Below are 27,420 nucleotides of genomic sequence, written 5' to 3'. Positions count from 1 at the left end.
TCACTAAAGAAAGATCTGTTCATGCCTGATTGGTTTCTAACCCGTCTTCAGTGTAACACATGCTTGGAAGGGTAAGGACACCAAACCCTGGCTGGTCACTCACTTGGGATATGGTAACAGTCTTTGAAGTCTTCTTTGACACGTCTACTCCTCTGTGCGAAAGCGAAATGTGTTCCTCCTTATCTTCTTCGGGACTTGGGGAGTCAAAGATATCAGGGCTTGAAAGGGAAGACTGGATAAAGCCAAAAGAAAACGCTTTTGTCAGAATCATACCTTGGCTGACACAGCTGTTTATGATGCTGTTTGCTTTTCAGAGTGCTCCATGCTACTCTTTTATCTCTCTCTCCTTACAATAGCAGTGTAAGGCAGAAAGTGAGATCTGTGTACCCAGCTGGTTCGTGGCAGGACTGGGTCTCAGAAGCGAAGTTGCCTAAAGCAAGGATCTCTCTCCCGATGTCCATCAATCATGTCACCAGTGCAATCATCCACCAATGTCCATCTTTTCCTACTCCCTCCCTCTTTCCCTCTCTCCAAACATGTGCTGCTGTGTGCCTAGCCCTGAGCTTAGTACTATACACTTCATGATGATGATGACATGCTACCTGTGGTGTCTGCCATGGTGTGGCTACCCTGGTGTGATAGAAGGGTACATAGTCAGGAGTCTATCTCTCATTCGCTTCACTGTCCTCAACTCATCCTTTTCCTTGACCCTTCTCTAGGATCACCAAATCTGTGCATGAAGTACCTTAAAGGCTGTCCTTAAGAAGAGAGGCAAAGGAACATGAGGCCTGTGGCAACAAGTATATACACAGTCTAAGTGCACAGCCCCGCCCACTAGACACAACACCTCATCTCTCCACTGTGGCTAAATCTTTGCCCTCATTTTTGGGGACAGCCAACATCCATTTAAGAGTCTACTTGCTAAAGTATGTTTACAGAATGGCAATATCTTTTGAGTAAGATGTCCTTTTTTTGTGTTTGTGGGTGCTGGAGCTTGAACTTAGGGCTTGGGCATTGCCCTTGAACTTTTCATGCTCAAGGCTAGTAGTGCTCTTCCACTTGAGCCACAGCTCCACCTTTGGCTTTTTTTGGACTTCCTTGCCCAGGCTGGCTTTGAACCACGGTCCTCAGATCTCAAGTCTCCTAAGAAGCTAGGATTACAGGTATGAGCCACCAGAGGCCAGACATAAGATAGAGCTTCTTCCTCAGTGTGAAGATTGCTATGAAGATCAAAAGCTGGATGAATGGGGAGGAATTTGCCAGAATTCACTTGGTCAGAAATGATTTCTGAGCTAGAATTTCCCTAGTTTAGAACAAAGCAAATGAAATGGGGAGGGGGAGTATCACACAATAAGGAATCTGTTTTTAATGAAGAACTTTCTAGGGATGTGTTGAGACAAGTTCATATTTAACCTCACTATTATGATAGAAAAATAGTCCTTGTCAGAATCGCCATTTGATATCATTAAGAAAAAAATTCATCCCAAACACTAGCTGCCTTCTGTTTATTTTATTTACTAAGGCTGAAAGTTAATTTTCAAGCAAAATTTTTGCTTTCAGAGGTCTTATTTGTTAATCTTCACTTAATCTGAAAATCCAATTACATAAAAAATAACTCCCCCCTTACTACCAAGCTTTCTTATTAATCTAGGCTTAACTGCTTAACCACCATGCAATGCCTGGATCCTTTCATTTTGAGATTTTATTCAAAAAGCCTGTTTCCTCCTATACAACCTATGTTGCAGGAGCCGCCAATCAAAGTTTGCTCTCTGAATCCTATAAACATAAATAGCTTCAATTAGAATGACTGGCCCCAGGCTGGGGAATCATAACTGGCATTTCCTCAACCATTCGCCACCAGTAGCCTTTTAGGAATATGTCCTTATCCACTAATCCTATTTGCTATAAAAATGCTACAGGTGCTAACTTTGAAAAGAGTAAACAGGAATTCAATACACACATCCAAATGGGGATGGATGAGAAAGAAGGGGAAATAGAATAGTATGGCCAGCCCGCTGCATGAAAGCACCACCATATCCCTGTTGCTCTAGATCTGCAGACAAAATCACTCCCTGTAAAATGCCAAACCCTAAGCCACTGAACCATAAGCTTCCAGCAGGCAGCAACCGCGCACTTCTCCTTCCCAGCTGTGTCCTTTGTACCTGGCACAGTGTCCAGTCCACAGGAGACAGATGTCTATAAATACCTGTTGAACGAGCGAATCCATAACTGTGTAGTTTAAAAGCAGAGTGAAGATGGGATGCCTAGCCTTAACCCCGCCCCCCCAAATTTACACAAACTTCTAAACAAGGGATACATGCATGGATCAAGGAGAGATGATCATGTGACCTTGTATATTGAATTCTGAAAGCCAAAAAGGTTCTCTTGACTTTAAAAAGCTTGGAGGAATTTGGAAAGAAAACAAAAAGGATGACGGATTCGATAGAAAGTGTTAAGAGGGAGGACTGAGAAACTGAAATGCAGAGATGGGAAGGAAATTGATAGGCTGTGTGTGTGCATGCTGGGGTGAGCTGTGGAGAAGAGAAGAGAGAGGGGAAAGAATGCAGTGTTGCCACACAATGCCAGAGATGAGTGAAAAAGGAAGCCACTCTTTCAAGTCTTTCTCTCAAAAGGTGTCAACACAGTTAGATTTGTTTCATACAAAGCAGAAACACGGGGGACAATTTAAGAGACACTTCCTGACCCAGCAGATATGAGAGAAGAGGCTCAAAGGAAGTAGCATTCTTTTTTTTTTCCTACATGGTAACAGTTCAGGTGGGATTAGTGATGAAGTAAGTAAAAAGAGAAAATATCCTAGAAAAGAGAAACCTGTAACAGGTTAATTCCTTAGTGTATCTGGGTGGAGGTTATAAGGCAATGTGAGATACACAACATATATATGCATATAATATACATATGTACACATATACACATATATGTATACCCATATATACACACATGCACACATGTCTAAATGTATATATACACACATCTAGACATATAGAGAAAGGGAGATAGACAGATGCACACAGAGATGGTAGGTAGGTAGATAGAGTGAACAAATGAACACCCAAACTGCTTGTAGAAGGTAAATTTAACCTTTGTGAAGGGCAAGTTCGAAATCTACGGTGAAAACAAACACACACACTTCCCTTCATACCTAAAAGAAGAATTTTGAAGCAGCATCAATATTTTTCTACAGTGACATTCACTTGTATGTTGTTTAGAAAGAACTGGAAACAACATAAATATGCACTAACAGTACACTGGTTAGGTAGTCTCATATACTCACGTGTTAGAAGAGTCAGCATCCATTAGATATGCTGTTCTGAAAAAATGGGTAATGACTGGGGAGAAAGGTGTGTAGTATAAAGAAGGACAAGCAAGTTCCAAAGCCATGTGTACAATGTGATCCTGATTTAGAAGAAATACATATGTATGTACAAACCCAACAAAGGATGTATATATATATATATATACATATACATATACATATATATACATATATATATAATCAAGAGGCTAGCAGTTCTTTGCTCTGGGGCAGTATTACAGGTAACATACTTTCTTCTTTATGCATTGTGTTCAAATTTGGTACAATAAATGTGTAAGAGAGCTGCCATTAGAAATTATTCAAAAAACAACAAGCAAACTTGGACAAGTTATCATGGATGTTCTGCATGGCCTCTTCTACTTGACCAGCTGCTTCCTAACATTAAAAACAACCTCTGGAAGGCCTGCCTGGGGTTCCACAGAAGGGTACAGTGATAGGATCATGGGAAATAAAAGCTGCTGAATAGTAGAAGATTTAGTAAAGCTTTGTCTTGTATGTAGACCAAAGTAGACTTACTCTTCTTTCCCCAATATAAAGTGCAACATTTTTTTTCTTACCAACTTCATTTCAGGTTTAAACAAGAATGGAGCTAGAAGGGAGAGAGAATGAAGGTGGAAACAGGGAGTGCCATCTTACTGACAGAATCACACAGAACAAGTCGAAAGAAATACTGCTTGATTCCAGAAGACTTTCCAATCAATTTTAACTGGCAGTATAGCTCCTAGCATTCCTCTCCAGGTGTCTGTAACCAGCCACTTGCCGAAGAGTCCTTGGGTAGAATCACAAAGCATTCCTGTTTTGTAGCTGCACAGACATGAGGACACACTTACAGAGGTGAGCGACTGAGATGGAGGGCGTCTTCCGGTAGCTTTTGGTCGGCTTGTGGTAGGGTGACTCAGTTTCTCAGTAGATGACACTACAGAGTCAAAACCTTCTAGGTCTAAAACAAAACAAGAAGACAGATTTTTAAGGAGAAAAACAAGAACAAGAAAAAATTCATATGGTACAAGAATCTCTTTTTCCTTAATAATCACCCTTTCTATCCACATATTTCGTCTTTTCCAAAGTCCATCTTTACTCTTGGGTCATTCAATAAAGGTGATTCAAGCTGCATAAGTCACGCATTTCCTCCTCTGTTTAACATGCTAAGCAAGCAGGAGAGAGAAATAATACTTTTTTGCTTTCCTTTCAATGGTTATATTTACAAGTCTTTTAAAAAGCCATAAGAATTCTTCTTCCAAAAGTCCAAAACCACTTCAACAGACAGACCATTCTTGCAATCTCAATGCAAAAGTTGTCACAATTCCAACAGCAGGGTTGGCCATTAATTTGCAAAGCCAAGAAGAGCCAGCCAGCCAGCTGTTGTCCTAATGTTCGACTAAACTCCCTAGAGAAGAGGAACATGCCTTTCCACACAACCCACGGAGCCTGACCCCACTGCTTTGAGAGTCATCATTCAATGTAGACGCTATCTTCAGCAACCATCTGTCTGTTCATTCCCTCATTCCATAGCACTTGAGGAACTACTTCATGCCACCCAGAGCACTCCGTGCTCTTATGACACCAACAAACACTAGGAGGGTGCTTCCACCCCAGTGACAAATGCTCAGAGGAGCACACAAAAACAAACCAAACCAAAAATCTATTACATTCTCCATGAAGTTTGCATTCTGCTTATTTCTCTTAATTCTGTATGCCCTATTTCTAAACATGCAACTTTGTTGACTTGATAATGGAGTATGATCTCTGCCTTGTGCTTGCTAGACAAGAACTTGATTACTTTTGCTAGGCCCTTCTGCCCTTTCTGCTTTAGTTAATTTTGATAGTGTCTCATTCTTTTGCTTGGGCCTGCCCGAACCTCGATCCTCCTGTGTATGCCACTGGCATAGCTGGGACAGCAGACACTTAGCACCATACCCCGTTGATTGGTTGAGGTAATATTTTCCCCTGGGCTGGCCTTGAACCATGATCATCCCACTTTCTGAGTACCTTGGATTCCAGGGACAAACCATAGGCACCTGGCCTAAAAGTTCTTCATAAATATTTTGTATAATCATCTATGGTCCTGCGATTTATCTTTTATTTATTTAGTCCCCTACTGTTGAATAAAAGGAATCTCCATGCCATTCTCTCACCTATTTTTTTGGGACAGTATGGGGCTTGTCCCTGAGCTTTTGTGCTCAGGGCTAGTGCTCTACCACTTGAGCCATAGCTTTTCTTTTGGCTTTTTTGGGTAGTTATTGGACATAACAGTCTCACAGCCTTTCCTGCACAGGCAGGCTTCCAACTATGATCCTCAGATCTCAGTCTCCTGAGTAGCTAGAATTATAGGCATGAGCCACCAGCACCTAGCTCCCACCTTTTTGTCTGTTATAGAAAAGTGGCACCAGCTGGAGGTATGTCTCAAGTGGTAGGTTGCCTGTCTAACAAGTATAAAACTCTGAGTTCAAACCTCAGTAGCTGGTGGGGGTGAGCTGGCCAGGGAAGGCAATATGTACAATGAAAGAGCAGACCAAGCCTGGGGCGGAGGAGAGGACACAAAGCCGAGGAGCAGCTGCTTTACAGCCAGGCAACCAGGGGAGGAGGTGGATGAGAAGACTGTTACAAGTTCCAGAAAACAGGCCATTGCCAAGAGCCTTGGTGAGGAGTTCCTGGGGCTGAACTGGACAATTTCTATCATTGCCCTTCCAGGAAGCTAAAATAGACTCTGGAGGCAAAAATCTGAGCATGATGAAAAGTTACTATTCAAGAGGCTTGGATGATCATGGTTCAAAGCCAATGTGGGCAGTAAAGTCCATGGAAAGTCCACCTCCAAAAGCATACCAAAAAGCCATGGTGGAGGCATGGCTCGAGCAGTAAAACACCAGCCAAGTAAGCAAGAAGTCCTGCGTTCAAACCCTCATACCCACAAAAGATAATGACTTACAAACTCTGGTTCTCTAAGTGTGCTAGCAGAACAGACTCAATCTGAACAATGAAAAAAATAAGAATACCCTGGCGACTAGCTTCATTGGTCTGGGGTGCAGCCTCCCCAGGTGATAGGGCCACACAATCCAGAGTGAGAAGTTATACTCTAGCAGAGGCTGGGGACTTGAAGGAGGGAAGGACTAGACCTAGTAGAGTGGAGAACAGAGGCCAGTAGGTAAATGGTGGAGTGTTTAGGATGTGCTCATGGAGTGCAAGCCTGCAAAGCAAATGTAGGGAATCAATCTTATGAGTAGGGTAGATCCTCCAACCCCAGGCTGAGAAGTGCTGGCCTTATTTTGATGGGGGTGGGTTGGGGACAGAGGTACCAGAACACTTGATGGAAATGGTGGCCAAAGACTTGGTAGCTGGTGACAGGACAGATACATTGCAGCTGGAGAGAGGAGCAAGCAGAGTAGAATGGGAGAGGGCGCTAGAGCATGGAGCACAGATGGGGTGGGCGCAGCATGTCCAATGGCATGCAGGAATGGCCAAGCACATATTGGGACACTTCCGCTGTCACTCTAGGCAAGAGACCTTCTTCACTGGGCCCGCCCCCTCTCCTCAGCTCTCTGAGTCAAGTCCACCGGGGAGCTCAGGTTGTGATCACCTTTGAGGTGGTGGTCTGTCTGAGAGGCATGGGGGGCATTTGCACTGAGTCTGGGAGGGAAAGAACGTGTCTCTGTGTGCTAAACGACTACCATATTCTGTGTGGGGGGGGGCGGGGAACAGGTTTGCTATGTTGTCAAGGAAAGAGTGAGCCAATCAGCGCTCAAGGGAAAGCTCCTCCAGGAGTGTAGCTTCAAGAGGTGGCTCCTAGTGGGGACACGAGGTGACAGCTGCAGGGCTGAAGGCAGCACTCAGTGCCAAGGCAGCAAGGGAAACTTGGCTGGCCCAGTTAACGCTATTGGCTGAGGTTTGGACTCAAAAGACCTGCGCACACTGGAGTGCTCAGCAAGCCTCTCTACAACAGATGGTGGACAAGACTGCCTCATTTCTGTCACTCACACGTAAGAGGAGGCTCAGTCCCTTGGGGGGGCGGGGGCGAGGAAGCCACTCTCAGCTTCTGAATGCACATTTCTGGCAAGTTTAACTTTCAGCAGTTTTAGCTGGGAAGGGACACTTTTAGGAAATAGTAACCAAACTAAGCTGTCATGAAGAAAAAGATGCTCTAAGGAGGAGAAAGGGAACCTCAGGGGACTCTAGTATGTTTCCATAGATAGAGAACGGAGGACACTTTCTTTCTCCAAGAGGGCAAACTGTCCAACACTGTCATGTAAGTTTTCAGTGGCTCTGAGCAGGCTTCTCATGACTGTGGTGATGGTGGCTGTATTAAGGAAGAATTTCCATGACTAACTCATTGTGGTGTGAAGAAAAGGTCCCAATTTTCATGGCGGTTTTGAAATGAACCAAACTGAAACATGATATAAATTTACTCAGCCTGGCTGAGAATTTTTCCTCCTAGTAGAAAAAGAGTAAGTTTTAATGCCTATTAATGAGTCCCAAACTATTAAACTGGTAAATGGGCGAGTCATTTTTCAAAGTCTCATAAGGATAAGAGACTCTTGGCTTTTTTGACTGTTAGAAGACAAACCCTTTGCAGACATGCGAGCATGGACACAACGGAGTCAACGTGGAAAGGGCCTTGCATTCTTCATGGCACATGGACTTGCCCATTTTTCCATGAAATACAGTGAGACCCTATTTAGTTTAATTAGAAATGTACCCTCATTTTCCATGGTTAGGAGGCATAGTACCAAAGACCACTGGTGACCTAAAGTACATCTACTAAAAACACAGAGGCAATACGGCTAACTGTCTGAGACAGCTTAAATGACACCAATGGAACTTCTTAGGAGATTTTAAATAACTGTTTGTTCATTATAGGCCATAGCTCTGTACTTGAAAAAAAAAAGAATCCTAGAATGGCAATTCACTATAGTTGAAGCCTGGCAACATGGTTACTACCTTCTGCATATTCCCTACAGATGATCAGGCTGGTGGAATTTCTTGTCTGGAACCCCAGTGATATACTCTATACCCCAAGGCCCTTACCACTGCATCAGTGGCCATCAGAGAAAGATATGCCAAATGCCTATCTGGGTGTGTCCCGCTGCCTAACTCCTTCCATGGGGACTCAGTGCCACAACTCAGACCTTTCTCTATAAGCTAGATCACACCCTAAGGCCTGTGTGTGCTCCTACACACACCCATCACTCTGACCTCAGCATTCAGTACTGTCTATTGACATTGCTTGTTGATTTATCTGCCTCATCCACCAAGCCAGGAACAAAGCTGCAGCTTTTATCTTTGTTTTCCCAGGCGAAACATCACTCCTGGCTTGCTATGAGAGTTCAATAAATGATTATTGACTAGATTAACAAATGACCTTTCTGAGCTTCCATTTTCCACCATAAAAATGGGAGAATTAACTGGGCCATCAGTTTCACAGGGTTATTTTCCTATAAATGAGAGATCATGGGAAAATCCTTTCAAATCACCCAGGTAAAGTTTTGTATTCATATACCATTAATGTAATTTCCAGATTTGAGAATGAGGACCTATGAGCAAGGTTAGGAATCCTCTGTCCATTTTTTAAAGACTTAAGATGAGAAAATATTAAATCCATAGGTCTACAGGTACTTTCTCTGCAATAGAGCAGCATCTTAGGGCACCCTGGACAGGAGAAGAAAATCTCATCCCATATATCAGTCATTTGGCAAATGTGGAAAATATGTGAAGACTGAAAAGATGGGCCCATTATTACAGCTCAAATGAACACCTGTGCTGGTTGAGTCACCAATGGAAAAATGAGCGATGATTACAGTCTGCAGGAAAATATACCCTCCAAAATGTATAAGCTTAGAGTAGATTAACTATTGTGTTTGCATTTATAATTCATGGGAAGTTCACAGAACATACTGCCAAGAGTACATAAAGGTAGAGTTTTACATGGCAGCCACCCACTATCAATGCTTCTCTCTCTCTCTCTCTCTCTCTCTCATTTCAGCTTTACTAAAACTTATACAGGGTGGGTACTATTCAATTCCACCAAGGTCTCAGGTCAGAAATCTTGCTTAGGTCACTGTTAAAAAGTGAAAATGACCCTAAATGCTCTTCTTTCCACTACAGGACACAAGATACAGCAGGGAAGCTTGACTAATTCAACCCATTTTGAATTCTGACAATTGTTTCTACAAGAAGAATAAGAAAAGGCACTAGGAAATGTAGTTTTCTTTTGTGAAAAGACCACTTTGGATTCTAATAACAAACTACTTTTTAAATCTATTTTATTTATAAGTTTTAAAATGGAGAGTAAAAGGGGCTGGCTTCTTTAAAGAAATTTCTAGCAAGAAATAGATATCAGACAAGTTAGGGGAAATGTACAGTCATTTGGTAAAATGTAACTTTTATAACACTCATTTGTTTACTCATTAATTCAAATATTTATCACTTTATGAATTTATTAATGTAAATATAGTATTCTCCTTTGTGTCAGGCACAGTGGGAAGTTTATCAGTATTGTGCAACAGAACTTGCTGTGAGGATGGAAGTCTTTTTCTATCCAATATCGCAGCTACTAGCCCTATGTGCTATGGAGAACACAGCCATGGTTCCCTCCTGCATAGAACTTAGAACCCACTGAGAGAAATAAACTTTATATATATAATTACAAATTCTACTAGTTATTACAAAAGAAAGACAAAGGATGAAATTAGTAATGACAGCATAGGGACTGAAAGGGGTCAGAGCAGGAGGAAGCTGAAGTCCAGCATGGAGAAAGGCAATGATCCTTTTGGATTGAAAACAAGCAATATCAAATGGCTTCCCACATTTATTTCTTTTAAAAGCTGCTCGTTCTAGGACCATATTTACTATATGAAATGTTTTATATTCTTTTTTTTTGCCAGTCCTGGGCCTTGGACTCAGGGCCTGAGCACTGTCCCTGACTTCTTTTTGCTCAAGGCTAGCACTCTGCCACTTGAGCCACAGCACCACTTCTGGCCTTTTCTATATATGTGGTGCTGGGGAATCGAACCCAGGGCTTCATGTATACTAGGCAAGCACTCTTGCCACTAGGCCATATTCCCAGCACCTATATGAAATGTTTTAAAAAACAATACTCCTTAATTGGGCAACAGGGGCTCACGCCTGTAATCCTAGCTACTCAGGAGGCTGAGATCTGAGGATCATGGTACTAAGCCAGCCTGGTCAGGAAAGCCCTGAGACTCTTATCTCCAATTAGTTACCAGGAAAGCCAGAAGCAGAGCTGTAGCTGAGGTGACAGAATGCTAGCCTTGGGCACAAAAACTCAGGGACACTGCTCAGGCACTGAGTTCAAGCCCTGGGACCAACACACACACACACACACACACACACACACACACACACACACACACGGGGGGGGGGCAGGCTCTGCCAGTCTATTAACCCACAATAAATTGGCAGAAGGTAGGGAATATCCCAAGCTAAATAAATATCATTTGCAATCTGAGGGCTGAGTGTCACCTGCTCTGTCTTAATTCCACGTTTGTGTGCAGAGCTGCAAATGAATGTGGAAGACATCTATGGATGTAGCAAAAGGTTATTATGTTGTGTAGGACTAGTCTGTTGTGTTTGAATCCTATGAAGTTGTACTAGTCTTTGTTGTGTTGGAATCCTATGAAGGTATACTTTCAGATTTGCACTCTCCAGGGAAAAGGGTCTTAGTGTGTAGCAAAGGTATCAGACTGCATGTAGAATGTAAAGACCCTGTCTATAGAGAAGCAGATATATAGGACAGGGAAGCCAGCAGTCCAAAGCTGGGAGATCTAAGTCTTCCCTCAAAATCTGTCTGAGAAATCCATAGAGATGATTTCTTATAGTACAATCTAGATCAACTTTTGTGTTAATGCTATTATTAAATTGTTTTATGTGTGTCTTGTTTAGGTACATCTTATTTGGCTTTACTGCATAGAATACAGCATTAGCATAGACTACAATATTAGCATTGATGAAATTTTGTTTGTTCTCCTTTAATATTCATTTAAATCCCAGCTTCCAAAATCACTGGACAATATCTGCTTTGTCCTAGTTGGTTAGGCTACCTGGGTTTCTTTATTCCCGGGTGTTTCACTCTAAAAACACAAGGCATTAGCTTCTTCCTTACAGGCTGCTGATAAGAAAATAAGCAAAACCTCTGGTAGGTGTCCAGTGGATATTAGTTCCTCCTTGCTTTTATCTTGCTTGTTCCACTGCTAATTTCAACAGTAGAAAATAAGGATACTGGAAGAGGAGAGGCCAAGAAATGGAGGATGTGTTCTTTCTCCGCTGCACTGGAGGAATGATTGCAGCACCAGGCTATTACATATACAGCTACACCCCTTAGAAGCTCAATTGTACCTCCAAGAGGAATTACAGACTGTTGAGATTTTCTTTATGCTACCCTCACTCTCAGATATGCTTAGGAAAAACTGCTATACCTTCTTAACACTTTGAGGTTATTCCATCACCACAGCTGTAATCAGCTATGTATCAATATCCACATGGGCCTAAATTTAAGACAATTATGTGAATCAATTCACCTATGACATCCTAAGGAAACTTAGGTGCATCTCCCAAAATGATCCCACTACAAACTGTTAGAAAGCTTTTCTAAGATATCTAAAACATACTTCTATGTTTACATACAGCTCAGAAACACCAGTGTGCTATTATTCTACACAATCACAACTATTTTATAAAGTGGGGCAGAGGGACACTTCTCACTCCACATTCTCAGATAAATGGTATTTATATCCTTTTAACGTTGGGACTTCAATGTGTCAAGAATATTTTTTTCTTTTTCACAGCTTTACTCTGGTCTAAGCTATAGTCCATAAAATGCACTCATTTGAATTATTTTTAGTAAATTTGCATAGCTGTGTGACAATCACCTTCTAGAACATTTCTAATTTGTCATCAGTTTGTTAGTGTTGCTGGTATGCTGACTTCCGTTGGAAGGCTTAGCTGCCTTCCAATTTATCTTTTCTTTTGGCTCTTAATAGCATTCTTTGGGCACAAGGAAGTACTTTTACATTTTTTTGATCTAAATGAATGAGAGATGTCAAGTCAGTCTTTATATTCTGTAAACCATGTCCATGACCATGTTCCCTAACCTTTAAAGGTAGAAACTATTGGCTCCCAAATCAACTAGACTATAGCCAACTTGGTTACCTGTGGTCAATTCAAACACACTGGAAATGTGTTTGGTGGGTCAAGTTGAAGACTAAGGCAAAAACCTTCCCCTTCTTCAAGTGGGAGAGGGTGATATAAAGAGGCAGAAGTGGGAACGGTTTGAATAGAAGAGGAGAAAAAAACCCAACAGTTCAAAGATGCCAAGCAACTGAGGAGGAATGAGAAAGACTCTAAGTCAATTAGTTGAAATGAGGTGGCTTAGTTCACAGGCTGCTTTCCATCTGGAGGCCTGTTGCTATGTTCTTTGGTAGGAAAGGAACTGAAAATCTCTTGTATTGAAGTATAACAATAAATCCTGCCATGCAGTGGGAACTACAATATATGGCATAATAAAAGTAAATGTTATGGCACTTGACTCTGTGGCCTATAATCTCTCATTCAATCAGAACAGAGGTTCTTCTGTCAGCAAGAGAAAAGTGGACAATTTAATTTTCTTTTTTATTCATAGGCAGGCCTGTGTTGGAGCTCTTCCATGTTTTCTATTATGTTACTTGAAATATGGCTGCATAGTTTGATACAAACAATATCTCAATTTGACATCAACAACTTAGTTTTGGACCAATTGGTTTCATTCTAAATTATTGCTGGCTGACAGATGCTGGGAGCTGCCCACACGAGATCTGAAAGAGCCATGTTCTCTAATTTAATATTATAATAATTTTAAATTACAGCTTTATTAGGAGGAAACACAAATTTATTTATAGCTAACACTGATTGTTTCTAATGGCTTCAGGGCTGTATTATGCTATTCACTGCAACCCACATTTGGACAGCTTCAATTGTCTGAACCACTAGCAAACCGTTCTGGAACAAATAAGTTCCTCCTTGATTCAAAGCAACGAACAAATGCTACAAAAGCAGCCCTGAAGAGAGCCACCCCTCTGAAATGTCTTTTTCTCCTTGACCCATCCCACCTACAAAGAACATTTCTACTTTGGCGTCTAAAGAAATCCTGCTTAAAATCTGCCCCTCCTTTGGCCTGTGAGGTTCAAAGATACTGCTTTTCCTTAAATGTAGATTTTCAGGGTGGTTTGCAGCCCCAGGTTCCTCTTCCCCTGTTCTTATGGTCAGGACTTTGCTTCTCTGACCCAATAGACACTTCTAAGCAGACAACAATACTAATAAAAGCATTTGTATCTTCTTTTATGTGTGTATGCCAGTACTAGGGCTTGAACTCAGGGCCTGGGCACTGTTCCTTAGCTTTTTTGCTCAAGGTTGTGCTCTACCACTTGAGCCATAATTTCACTCTAGGTGTTTTGGTGGTAACTTGGAGATAAGAGAGTCTTACAGACTTTCCTGGCTTTTAAGTACTATCCTTAGATCTCAGCCTCCTGAGTAGCTAGGATGACAGGCATGAGTCACCAGCACTGGGCAAAATATCTGTATCTTTAAACAGCCCAACATGTGATCTGACATAATTCTGGAAAGCAAGGTAAAGAAGTTGATAAAAATGTTAGTATTTACAGTTCAGGAAGTAGAAGCTCAGAGTTTATGGAAACTATGGAAAGGCCAAAGGCTGCAAGCAGAAGCTTAAGCACTCAAACCCATGTCTGCCAACATCAATTCTGTGCTCATTTTATATCTGCAATCTCAATGCTTCCAGATAGCTCGGAATCTCTACCTCGAATCCCTGCCTGTCTGTAAAGCCTTCGACTTCCCCTTTCAGACATAATTTAGTAGTAACATGGAATGTCTAGCTAAATCTCAGTCAACATTTTTCCCCCAAACCAGCTCCTCCTTCTGACATGCTCATTTCTACGCGTTGTTATTTTTACCCTAGTCACTTGATTCCACAAACCTCACAACTACCATATCATTCTCTCTTTTTCCCTGTTCCCACACCCAATCTGTTACAAAGGCCTAGCAATACTTCCTTATTGCCATCTCCACATTCATCCCTTCTTCCAAAGCCTCTTGTAAGCAGATGCTTTATGGCTCTCTTTACCTCTTAGCCCAGCTATCCAATAACCTGACTCCTTCACATTTAGCTTTCCTTCATTTGATTGGTTCTACAAGCTCTTCATCATTTATTATATCAAAAAACAATGACCTGATCATGTCACTTCACTCTGATGTCAACCATCAATGGCTCCCAGTGCCTATAGAAGAAATTATAAATCTCACCCCACCTTTAAATTCTTTAAAGTCTGGTCCCTACTTACACTTCCAGGACATCTTCTTCCTTCTCAGCACAGATCTTCTACTGTCTCCAGGCTGAACTTTTACATACAGATGCCAGCACTTACCTCGTGATCACTGCCCTCCTACCTCTCCAGTCCCAAACCATGCCACTCAAGTAAATCTACCTTCCAGGCACAGATAAGCAGTCTTCTTTCAGGGAGCATGGCCTGGAACCCTAGCCTCAGGGAACATTCTTTCTTCTGAACAACATTGCTTTCTACTATCCACGTACTACTCATACAGACCTTCAGTATTACCTCACATTTTTGCTATCTCAGTGGCGCTCATGGAAACAGGCCTGTATGTGAGGACCTTAGTATCCAGACAGCTTTGCATTTGGGTACTTGGTACTCAAACATTCACTGGTTGAGAGCTCCCAATCAACCTTTCTTGCCATGTAAATCACACACACACACACACACACACACACACACACACAGTAGCAAACTCAAGGGATTACAGTTTTCTAGGATTAATGCTAGGATTAGCAAAATGAGAGAACCAAATCTCAGCATTATCTTTCTGGACTCCTAAAAACATACAACTGATGCTTTCTCTCTAAAGTATGAAAAGCTTCTCTGGTCTCCTTCTCTTCTTCCACTCATCTATACCCAAATATTTCCAAACTATCTGGTCAGATTGAGAAATATACTATTCACATTTTGGCAATAACTATCCCAAATATCTCCCTACCGAAAGAAATCAAGGGTCAAAGGCCAATACTCTTAAAAGCAAGACCTATAGCACTGTATATCTGTAGGCAGAAAAATGCCTCCCTTCCTGTGTGAGATTCCATAGGACATTTACCAACACTTCACCAACGGCTTACAATGGAGCCCAGATACTGAAGCACAGTGGAGAACTGGAACTTAATCAGGCTTGCTCTAATGGTTGCCTTTCATTCACAGCCACTCACTCACTGTTCTGCTCTTCCTTGCCCTTTAACCAGATCATGAGCTACAGCAAGCCAGAGTTGTTTTGCTGGTATTGCATCAGCCTAAGCCATCAGGTTTTGCTTCCTAAAGGCTGGCTGAGGATATTTAGCAGGTTCTGGAAACTGCCCAAGTGCTTTTGGTATTTACAGTCTCAACCACACATTGTACCCACAAGCCTTACCAAGGTCAGGCCAGAGATCATGGGTCATCACTTTGCAAGGATGCAATTCTATTAGCAGATTCAGAAGAAAACAGTACCTAAACTGGGAAGTAGCACCAATCAAGAAGAATGCCCATGTCAGACACTTCAGTGCTTTTTATAAGGCCAGCCAACTTCTGGTCATTTGTTTCTAAATTAAGTGGCCAACACGGATGAAGCTGGAAATCTAACTTCCATGTCAAATCAATCCAGATAGTGATTGCCAGAGGTTGGGGTGAGGGGTGGGGAAGGGAGGGAGGAGGTGCAATTATAATGAACAAGACAAAGGATGGAGATACGTTGTACTATGTGACAGTAGATACACAAACCTGCACATATGACAGAATTGCAGGGTACTCAATGTATACATAGGTAGTACTAAAACAGCAAATCTGAATACGACTAAATAGACTGTATTGATGTTTTGTTGCCAAATGTCACACTGTAGTTCTGTGAGATATAACTATGGGACAGAGGCAGGGGCTGGGTAAAGGGTATACAGACCTGTCTGTATTTTTTTTTAAACTGAGAATCTACAATGATTTCTTTACAAAGCGCGGTGCCAGTGGCTCATGCCTGTTAGCCTAGCTACTCAGGAGGCTGAGATCTGAGGATTGCAGTTTGAAGCCAGCCTGTGAAGAAAAGTCCTTGAGACTCTTCTGCCAATAAACTACTCAGAAAAAGCCAGAAGTAGTGCTGTGGCTCAGGTGATAGAGTGCTAGCCTTGAGCACAAAGAGGCTCAGGGATAGTGCCCAGGCCCTTAGTTCAAGCCCTAGGACTGGCAAACAAACAAACAAAAAACGTTTAATGGAAATAAAGAAAATTTCAAAAATAAAGCACTCTATGATAGATAGTCTAAGAGAGAGCGCTAACTTAGGACTATAATAAGTACAAATAAGGGATTCAAAGTTAAGAAATTGTCTCTGAATTTAGACTTCCTATAGTGGCTGTCACCCAGGTCAGACTTCCAGTAGCCTCAACTCCATCCAGATGTATTTCTACCATTGACTTGCTTACCCAGAGTGATTTTACTCATTTCCTGTTTATCACATAGTGGTCTTGACCTTGGGAATACTCACTCATGGTGGTTGTACTAAGTGGCAATTACCATACCAAAGCTCATTTTCAAGTCAAAGTCAAGACACTTAGAATTGCATCTACAATGAACCCTGGCATTATGCATTTGCACTCATTGACCTTTTTAGGCCAAACAGAAAAATCTAAATTTACTTTTACCAAAAAGGTTTACTCATCATTTTCTTTCATTAGACCTTGCAAAGAATTTCGTGAGAGCCAGGGAGAGTAAAATCCTAGGCATTCTGATTTCCTGTGGAAACCACCATCAATTGCCCTCTGAACAAAACTTGACACCTAATGCCAAGCAAGGACCGGCAGCCTGACATTTCAATGGTCACCTTAATTCTCAGCACACCTCAAAAGGGGACAAGCTACACTGTGAAATTCTTTTGGAACTCTGCAAAGAAAAACAACAACAACAAAACAATGTCCTTACTCACCAATGTCATTGCCGCGGTCAGAGAGATCCTTGTCCAGAATTCCAGACAGAGTACTTCCCACCAAATCAATCTTGGGACAGTCACCCCTACATTAAAAACACAAGTCCAGAATTTAATAAATGCTGTGTGTTCTTGTCATTCTGTCAGCCTCATCGTGGCACACATATTAAGGAGAGTGCTATGCATGAGGCAAGTGGCACTGTTATCTGTGAAGGAGCCAGTGGGAGCCAGTGGGAACCAATGAGCTGTCCAGCCTCATGGGTCATGGAACAAACTGGCCAGCAGACTGGATACCCCCCTCTTCCACACATGTTTTCAAAGATGGCTATTTTAATAATGACTGTTCACCAGTCTACCTCTAGCAACGAACTTCTACTGGGTACGGAGGATGGCCAATAAGCACTGGCAAACTGGGAGCTTCCCTTTTAAGGAACACAGAATTTAGCCAATACTGCTTGTCAAAGGTCAGCTACTTTTAACCTTGAGAAAAAGGTTCTCTGGCCTGGCGCTGAGGCTTTGGCCAGGCTGTTGACAGGCACAAGGTGTCAAGTTGAGATTTGGCAGTTCAAAAGCTGGCGCTGAGGCGTAGGTCTGTAAAATTAGATAGCTCCTGGGTGGGTGCCCCACGCCCATCAGAACACAAGTTACTTCCCTCTGTATGTGGGCTGAAGAAAGGAAGATGCACTCATTTGGTATGGGAAGGGGCCTCCAAGGTGATGAGAGAAACAAAGCCTTTTTCCCTACTAGCCCAAGGTTCCTCCAAATTCCTCTTTGGAGGAACAGACAGCTCTTTGGCCCTACTCGGGAGCAGTACCCTGAATGACATTATCCAAGGGTTGATCCTTGCTCATAAAATGAAAAGGAGAGGGAGAAGCCCAGCAGTTGTTCCCAGCAAAGCAACAGAAATAGTCCATCTCATAGCTACTGAAGGGCATCATGGCCTGTAGCTGAAGCACGTGAGTAAAAGACTTACTCCACAAGCACTTCTCTGTCATATGCCTGGGGTGCTGGGGGTACCATAAGCTAGCGGCACCTACCCTGAAAAGGCTCATTGTTTAGATGGGTGAGACACACAGGCAGTCATAGGCCCACAAGGCATAGTCAATGCATATGACAATGTAGAGGCTGCATGGCTAGGGGTAGAGAAGATGCAGAATAAGGAGCATTATAGCTAGGATTAAAAAAAAAGAGAAGACATTTCTGAGCAAGGACTCAAATGTGGATGTGGGTGTCCATGGGGCCAGGGGTCTTAGGGCTAAAGCCTAAATTCTCCCAGAGAGAAGTGAGAAGAGATGAGCTAACAAGGTTAGCTAGAGTCAGACTATGCTGGGCAGGCATGATGGAGTTGAGTATGACCTGAGGATAATGGGAATAGAGGGAAGGCTACAATTGGAACCCTGTAAGCCCTAAGGGTCAGGGAGAGTGTAGCAGCCTTTGAAACAAGTTGACAGGGCAATTCCTATGCTTGTCTCTCCAAAAGAGGGGTGGTAGAATTACATCCTTGTAATGGTAGATGAGTCTACCTACAGTCTCCAAATGAATATCCCTGACTCTTAGCCTGAAGTTCCCGCAACCAGAGGACAAATGAAGGTCAGAGGCCCAGGTACAATGCTTTCTCTTCTGCTTGATTTCTACTAAGAGCAAAGACAACCTGAAGACTGCCCTGGAGTCTGTGTGTTAGGATTTGATGAGACTTTCAGAGATAGGTCAAAACAAAAGTTCAGGTAGAATGTGATCTACTGAACTTGGAAGGGTAAGAAATAGCTTGAGCATCACAGAAGGGCCAGTATTTTCTGCCTTGATCAACTTCCTAAGAGTTTGGGCTCGTGTCCAATCATCTGGTGACTAAAGCTCTGGCCCCTCAGAGCCACTGCCTCAATTAGATCCTGAGCCACCTACAGTGGTTAGATGGAGAAAATTCATTTTAAAACATGTACTGTCACTGCTCCAGCACCCTCTAATTTAAAGGAATCCTCTGTATCAATGGGTTCTGTATCCATAGATTCAACAAACCTCAGAAGAGTAAATGACAAGAATAGATATTTCTCAAAAGAGGATATACAAGTAGTCAAGAGGTATATGAAAAAATATCCACTATCATTAAACACACAAATGTAAATAAAAAGCACATTAAGATAATACCTCACATCTACTAAAATGGCTACTATAAGAATGACAAAAATTGAGCTGGGTGCTGGTGGCTTATGCCTGTAATCTTAGCTACGCAGGAGGAGCCAGGGCAGGAAAGTCCATGAGACTCTTATTTCCAATTAACCACCAGAAAACCAGAAGTGGCACTGTAGCTCAAAGAAGTTGAGTGCTAACCTTGAGCAAAAGAGCTCAGGGACAGTACCCAGGCCCTGAGTTCAAGCCCCACAACTGAATAAGGGAGGAGGTAACAAACAGTACAAGAAATGTATCCAATGCCTAATGTAGGAAACTGTAACCTCTCTGTACATCACTTTGACAATAAATAAGAAAAAAATTCCAAAAAAAGAGAGAGAAAAATTAACAAATGCTGATGAGGATATAGAGAAGAGAGAACTCTTACACGCTGTTGCTAGGAATGTAAATTAGAACAACTACTATGGAATACAGTGTGGAGGTTCCTCAAAAAATTAAAAATAGAACCACCATATGATCTAGTCATCCCACTTCTGAGTATAGTCAAAAGAAAGTGAAATCAGTATGCTGAAGAGACATCTGCACTGCCATGTTTATTGCAACACTGTTCACAACAATCAAGAGAGTAAATACCCCTTGTGAATGAACAAAATGTGACATGTAACAGTAGAATACTACTCAGCCACATAAGGATTAAAGGACTGGTGATGTGATTCAGTGGTAGTGCATATAATCACATGCACAAGACCCTAGGGTTCATCCCTAGGGTAGAAAAAAATAGAAATGAAATTTTGTCTTTTGCAGCAACATGGGTGAAACTGGAGGCTACTGTGTTATATGAAATAAATAGGGCATTTATGTAGGAGTTGAAAAGTTAGCAAAATAAAGAATAGAAGAGTGGTCATCATAGCCAGGGTGGAGGAGGGAGAATGGGGAGGATGACTGATGGGCCCAGAGGTACAGTTGGATACAAGGAATAACTTCTAAGATTCTAGGATAATTATGGTTGATAAAAAATTAACTGAATATTTCAACATAGCCAGAGAGAAGAGAGAGGATTTTGAATGTTTCAAACACAAAGAATGATAAATGTCTGAAATGATATAGCCATTACCCTGATGTGATCATTATACATTGTACACATGTACTGAAATGTGCCTTACACACTGTGCTTTATAAATATGTAAAATTATTATGTACCAATTGAGACTATATTTTTAAAATCAAAGAAAATATTCACAGCAAAGGCCATACTTATACTGAACATATACACACCTTTTTCCTTGTCATTATTCCCTGAACAATATGTAAGCCCTATTTGTGTGGCATTTACATTATACCAGTTGTAATTTAGAAATGATTCAATGTACCAAGGAGAATATCAGTGTACAGATGTAAATAATATATCACTTTATGTAATGCACTTGAACACATCTGAGGGTCTTAGAAATGGTCTTCTACCTTGTGAATACTGGGGGGTAATAGAGGAATGTTTTAGAAATGAAGACATCTTAATAGGAAAGAAAGCAGTCTCATTTTTGAAGCCTTCCATTCCTCAGATAGAAAGGACATTCTTGATCACACTTAAATATTATTTGGTGGCCAAGGAGCTAGAAGGATTTGGAGCTATCATTCTCCAAACTAATAGACTAAAGTCAAGCTATATGCATAGCCAGACACTCCTATCTTTTATGAAATACTAGAATACATGTCCTAGCTGGGATGGAAGGCCAACTCAGGCAGTGGGACTAGTTAATGCTACTAGGCTCTTTTGGATTGGATGTCTTTTTTTTTTTTGAAGGTTCATAAGGAGGTTTATTAGTGGGGCCATAGTTCCCACGGGAGAGGGAGTTACATGGCGTCTGCACCTTATCCAGGTGGCAGCTTCTCTCTCTGGGGGTAAAGGGGAAGTAGGTAGATAGTGAGTAGGGGTGGCTCATTAGGTATGGGTGGATCTGGGGGCTAGTGGGAGGAGCTGAGGACCTGAGGCTAGGGAAATGCTAACATTCCCCCATTTGTTGTTTATTAATATCAGAGGAGGGGTACCAGGCTGGGAGTATGGGCGGAGGTTGTTTCTTCTGGAGCTACTTCCTTCTGTAAAGGGGCGAAGTAGTCAGGGGTCCCTGATTCGTCATTTGGCCTGGTACCATTTAAGAATGGATGCCTTTATTTTTTTTGTAAAAAGGAATATAGGTTGAGGTGACATCTAGTGGGTAGCTGAGGAGTATAGGAGAGGAGCTGTTGGTTAGGGAGGAATTTTGCTCTGGAATTTATCACATGTCTCAGAACTTGGCTGCTTCTGAACATGTGTTTTCATCATATATTTTAGTTACCACCAATTTTGGAGCTGCTGTGTACCCTTCATTTGAAAGCTAGGTGTTTCCAGTCAAATGTGAGCCTATCTTGAGAGCCAGCAGAAAATTTTATTGTGCATTAGTGTATTTACCATATCTTGGGCTCTACTATTTTCCCTTTTACTGTCACTCTCAGTAATTTTATTCTATTATATGTATTTGTTTTCCTATTATGTGTATTTCTCTTTTCTTTTGTATTACTTTTGTTTATATTTAAAATATTTTGTTGACAAACAGTAATTGTTTATATTAATAAGTAAAAGGTGATGTTTCAATATATGGTCTACACTGTGAACCAATAAAATTAGGCTAATTAGCCCATCTAACATTTGAGATATTTATCATCTCTTTGGGTGAGAACATTTAAAATAATTTCTTTTAGCTCTTCTGAAATACTCAACACATTACTATAATGACCATGCTGTGTGACAGATCAGAAGAACTCAGTCAACTTATTTAATGGAACCTTTGTACTCTTCCCTGTCTACCTATGCATGTCCTTTCCAGTTGCTGGTGATGAACATTCTGTTCTCAACTTCTAAGAGCTTGACATCTTCAGATTCCACATATAAGTAAGACTATATGGAGTTTTCCCCTTGTCCATGCCTTAATTCACCTAACATAATAGGCATTTTTGAAAGTTACCTTAAATCCTTTGTGGAATGACAGAGAAAAACTAAAGAAAACTTAAAAATAATGTATATAAGAATTTAATATATTCATATCCTTTGATCCAGCTCTGTACATCTATGTTAAGGCAATGGTTTGAAATACCCAAGTGGGTTTTTGTAAATCAAATTTAGGTGAAGAGGGCTACCTATATCTGTGTGGCCTTGGCTAGGTTGCTTACTTGTTTAGAACTGGGTACTTCAGCAGGATCGCCTCTGAAGAGCCTTCAAAAACTCTCATTACGTAAGTTCAACATCAGAAAAAATGTTGGAGGCCCTGATCAAGGTGGAGCCTGGGGTAGTTTTGGGAGTTGGCAGCAAATTCTAAGACATTTCATCATCTCCTTTGCCTTCATTTTTTCATCTCTCCATCAGTGCTTGGAATGCTGTCCCTTCCTGCCATACTTGAGCAAAGATGACTCACTATTATTCAGAGATCCATCTTTCTTCCCTGAGATTCCTGCTGTGTACCTCTCCACTCAATCCCTGATCGCAGTGTTTCATTCTTTTTTTTTTTTTTTTTTGGCCAGTCCTGGGGCTTGGACTCAGGGCCTGAGCACTGTCCCTGGCTTCTTTTTGCTCAAGGCTAGCACTCTGCCACTTGAGCCACAGCGCCACTTCTGGCCATTTTCTGTATATGTGGTGCTGGGGAATCGAACCCAGGGCCTCATGTATATGAGGCAGGCACTCTTGCCATTAGGCCATATCCCCAGCCCAGTGTTTCATTCTTATCTATGCACCTCATGAGCTTCTCAACTTACTCTGTGTATTTTGCCATGCTTTTCTTTCTAGTAGAGTGCTTTATACATGCAGGTATGCCAGAAATGTTTAAATAAACAAATATGATATGGCTGGCCCTTAGACACCTTAGGATAAAGTACAGACATGGATAATTGATCCTGTTTCTAATCTCCTATCTTAGTCCTTTTAGGTAGATATAATTAAATTATAAACTAGATGGCAACTAATAATAGAAATTTATTCTTTACATTTCAGGAGGCTGGGAAGTTCAAGATCAAGATGCCAGCAGATTCAATGTCTGGTGAGGGTGGCTTCCTGGTTTGTAGATGGACATTTTTCACTGTGTCCTCATATGGTGAAAAGTTGAAAGGTCTCTTGATAATGAGTCCTCTACCCATATGACCTGATCATATCCCAAAGGCCCATCTCCCAGGGCTTAGGATCTCAACATGTCTTCACTCTCAAAGCATTTCTTCTACTTGAGTAACATTGAAACATTTTTAAATGAAAAATCAATGCTTACATGTCCTCATGTATATGTTCTTCATGAGGTGAGCTATATCTCCTCCAGATTCACATGTTGAGATTCTAACCCCATAAGACCTCAGAATATGCCTGTACCTGAAAACAGGGCCTTTAAAGAGGCTCTTAAGTTAAAATGTGCCCTAATCCAATCTAGTGTCCTTAAAGAAGAGATATTTGGACTCACAGAGAGGTTAGAAACACACACACACACACACACACACACACACACACACACACAGAAAAGATGTTGGATTTCCAGCTTGTACAACTGTGAGAAAATAAATTTCTGTTGTTTTCATTTCAGAGTTTTTTGTTTGCTTTGCTTTAGTTGTTTTTCATATAGGGCCTCGAGTTTTTGTTATTGTTGTTTTTGCCTTGGGCTAGCCTTAGGCCTGGAGCCTTAAGATTTGCCTCCTAAGTAGCTGAGACACTACAGATGTGAGAAAGCACAGATGTGAGACATCACATTTGCCTAAAATTCGGGCTGGGAATATGGCCTGGTGGCAAGAATGCTTGCCTCGTATACATGAAACCCTGGGTTCGATTCCTCAGCACCACATATATAGAAAAAGCCAGAAGTGGCGCTGTGGCTCAAGTGGTAGAGTGCTAGCCTTGAGCAAAAAGAAGCCAGGTGTTGGGGACTCAGTTTTGGCCTTGGTGGAGGAAGGGCGCCAAGAGCAAGACGCTGCCCTTCCCCCAGCCCTGGGACAGTGTGGGAGGGAGCCCCTCCCACCTTTCCGGCCTCAACCGGAAAAGAAGCGCCCCGCCCCTCAGGAGGCAAACACGTGCATGCCACCATGATAGGGTTGCCCAGCCCACAAAGGAAGTTCCATGACACCACTTGAGGGGCAGTCCAGTCAGCCAATCAGTCAGTCACCCCAAGTCCTTCCCCTTCCGCCTTTGTCATCGTAATAAATTTCTCTGGCCCGCCCTCTGGGGGCTGAGATGCATCCCACCATCCAGGCGTTTCCCTGATGCCTTCTTCTCCTCCCCCCCTCCACCCCCCCCCCCCCCCCGTGCTCCTGGTAACATGTGAGGGGACTGGGGGGAGGGGAGGCTTCAGCAACCTTTCCTCAACTTAGCGCAAGTCCACAAGAGTACGCCTTGGCCTTCTGCCGGCGGAAGGCAAGGCCTAGTGCTCTTTCATAGATTTTGGGGTTCAAGCATTTTCCCCGGGAGATCGGGGAGAAAGGGATCGCCCAGGTCCCAACAGCCAGGGACAGTGCTCAGGCCCTAAGTCCAAGGCCCAGGACTGGCCAAAAAAATTTCTATTGTTTAAGCTATCTAGTCTATGGTATTTTGTCAAGGTTGCAAATATAACATCCATGTTTGAGAAATCCTCAGACACTAAATGCATTCCATCATGGTGGTTACCCATAGAAAATTGCTGCTTTAAGGACATTTTATCTTTACAAAAATAGAATCATAAAGAATATCATGCAAATGAAAAACAAAATGACAGGACCTTGTAGCTACTAGAGGCTAGATCCCCAATTTGGGTAGCTCTGTTCTCATAGCACTGGTAAAAAGGAAAGACTATTATATTCGCAAAATCCTAAGCAATAGTCAACATGGCTACCCTTCAACTGACACTTGATTCACTTGAAGGTTTTCTATAGATGGTTTAACACCCTGAAAAAGGAGGAACCATTCTAAAGAAACTAGGACCTATCATCTGCAAGTGATTCTTCTCCAGATTCTAAAGCTCTGGTTACATTTTGACAGGAAGGAGCCTGGGATCCTGTTCATCTAACTGAACCCTGACCCCTCATGCCAAAAGCCAAGCATGGGCTTCGACTGAAACAATCTTCTGTCTAGGGCCAGAAGCAGGCCTATTTTGAAAACACAGTAGGTGTAGTTTAAAAAAAGTTCCAATCCTTCCAAGTAGGGTAGCTGCAGCTGGTGTTTTGACAGTGTTCAGACTGTGGGTGTGTAAGCATTTTACAATGACTATTTGTAAATGCCTTTCACTGTATTTATAGCCTCTTTACAACAATGCAGATGAATTTCAGTTCTGAAAGATACCAGAACTTCTGAAATTCACTGAAGCATGTGTCTGGAGTGGCTGCTGACACCCAATGAGAAAGCAGCCCTCATTGATCTCTATTCTCCCTCTGTCTGCCCCACACAAGGGACCCATTTTGGTAAAAAGGGTGCTACTGAATTCTAAGAAAAAGAAAAACTCCCATCCACTGTCATTTACCAGCTACTGAAAGTGTTTCTGCAGACTGGGTTTCTATGTTCACAGCTATTCAACAGAAGAAAAACATAGAAGGCCAGCAATCCATAGCATGAGCTATCCAAAAACATCAGAACAAGATTGTCTTGGCTCATTTTCTTAATTCTGAAAGCAACATAATGCTATTTTGTGTATTTTTTTCTTGACAGTTCTAATTAGACACTAAAATATGTGACTTGAACAGGCAACTAGAAATGAAGTATTTCCTTGCTTTATTGCATGAGGAAGCTAAGTAACAGAAAGGAGCAAGCATCCCAAGGACCTGAGCAGAGAGAAGTAGAACCTAAGGTCCTATGAAAAGAACCACAGCATAGCCAGGTGCTGGTCTTTCATGCCTGTAATCCTAGATACTCAGGAGGCTGAGATCTGAGGATCATGGTACAAAACTTGCCTAGCCAGGGAAGACCATGAGACTCTTATCTCCAATAAACTACTCAAAAAAACCAGAAGTGGCGCTGTGGCTCAAATGGTAGAGCACTAACCTTGAGCAAAAGAAGCTCAGCGACAGTGCCCAGGCCCAGAGTCCAAGCCCCAGGACTACCCCCCCCCAAAAAAAAAAAGAAGAAGAAGAAAAAGAAGAAGAAGAAGAAGAAGAAGAAGAAGAAGAAGAAGAAGAAGAAGAAGAAGAAGAAGAAGAAGAAGAAGAAGAAGAAGAAGAAGAAGAAGAAGAAATGTTGTCTCTGGGCATTTGCTAGCTGTTGGCCCCCTCAGGAACAGATCAAGATGCTCCCTTCTCCAGGGCTACCTAAACGCCATGGTGAGAGCATCACAACTTGACTCCTCCTTCTGCCAAGCCTGCTTCCTTCTCGTTGTGGATCTGGATGTCTGCTTCCTGAGGAAACACACTTGTGCTGCCTGATTTTCCTGACATAAAGGAGACTGAGGATCCAGAGGATTAGGTCATTTGTCAGTAAATGGTCACAAAAACAGTCAAGTGGCAGATCTGAACCTATTTCACTTGTCTAGGCTGCTTTCTTTTTCAGCCTCCTGCTCTTCTGAGCTGGGGATCGGACCATGGGGACAGTGAGTCATCAAGGATGCCAGGCAGCCTGTGTCACTCCAACCCACTGCCAGCCCAGTAAATCGCTTTTGCTCTCGGAGTGAAGCAGTACTAATAATAAATAAAACTTTTGCATCGAATGGGGCCTGCATTTCCCACTTAGACCTGAGACACAGAAGGCAGGCAGTGGGTATCCCTTGAGAACATGAACTTCGCCAGTAGCATGGCCCAATTTAGCCCAAGTTGGGACAGTTAAGCCAAGACATGTGGCATGGCAAAGGTGTTGTAATGCACAGAATGCCAAGGCAAGAGAGCAAACAAATCTGCAGCAGCACTAATAACAGCCACAAAAAGACACTGAGAACCCCACAAACCTTCTAGAAGTGAGTGGGGAGGAAAGGGGAAAGAAGAAGCCCCAGCAA

The 27,420-nt window shown here is 42.1% G+C and overlaps 1 protein-coding gene across 4 annotated transcripts in view; it reads right to left on the bottom strand.

Annotated features, from left to right (window-relative positions):
• The window catches only part of Sh3kbp1 (SH3 domain containing kinase binding protein 1), a 311,679-nt gene that overhangs the window by 10,179 nt on the left and 274,080 nt on the right, over positions 1–27,420 (bottom strand). For 2 of the 4 annotated variants that reach the window (XM_048336005.1, XM_048336006.1), the window contains 3 exons: positions 17,348–17,433; positions 4,165–4,274; positions 104–232 (listed from right to left, as the gene is read on the bottom strand). In XM_048336005.1, the coding sequence (XP_048191962.1) occupies positions 104–232; positions 4,165–4,274; positions 17,348–17,433 (325 nt within the window). The remainder of the gene's footprint in view (positions 1–103; positions 233–4,164; positions 4,275–17,347; positions 17,434–27,420) is intronic. The other 2 variants (XM_048336007.1, XM_048336008.1) reach the window with 1 other exon arrangement.

Source organism: Perognathus longimembris, chromosome 28 (genome assembly GCF_023159225.1).
Source record: "Perognathus longimembris pacificus isolate PPM17 chromosome 28, ASM2315922v1, whole genome shotgun sequence".
Lineage (NCBI taxonomy): Eukaryota > Metazoa > Chordata > Mammalia > Rodentia > Heteromyidae > Perognathus > Perognathus longimembris.
This window is presented reverse-complemented; position numbering and strand designations above follow the sequence as displayed.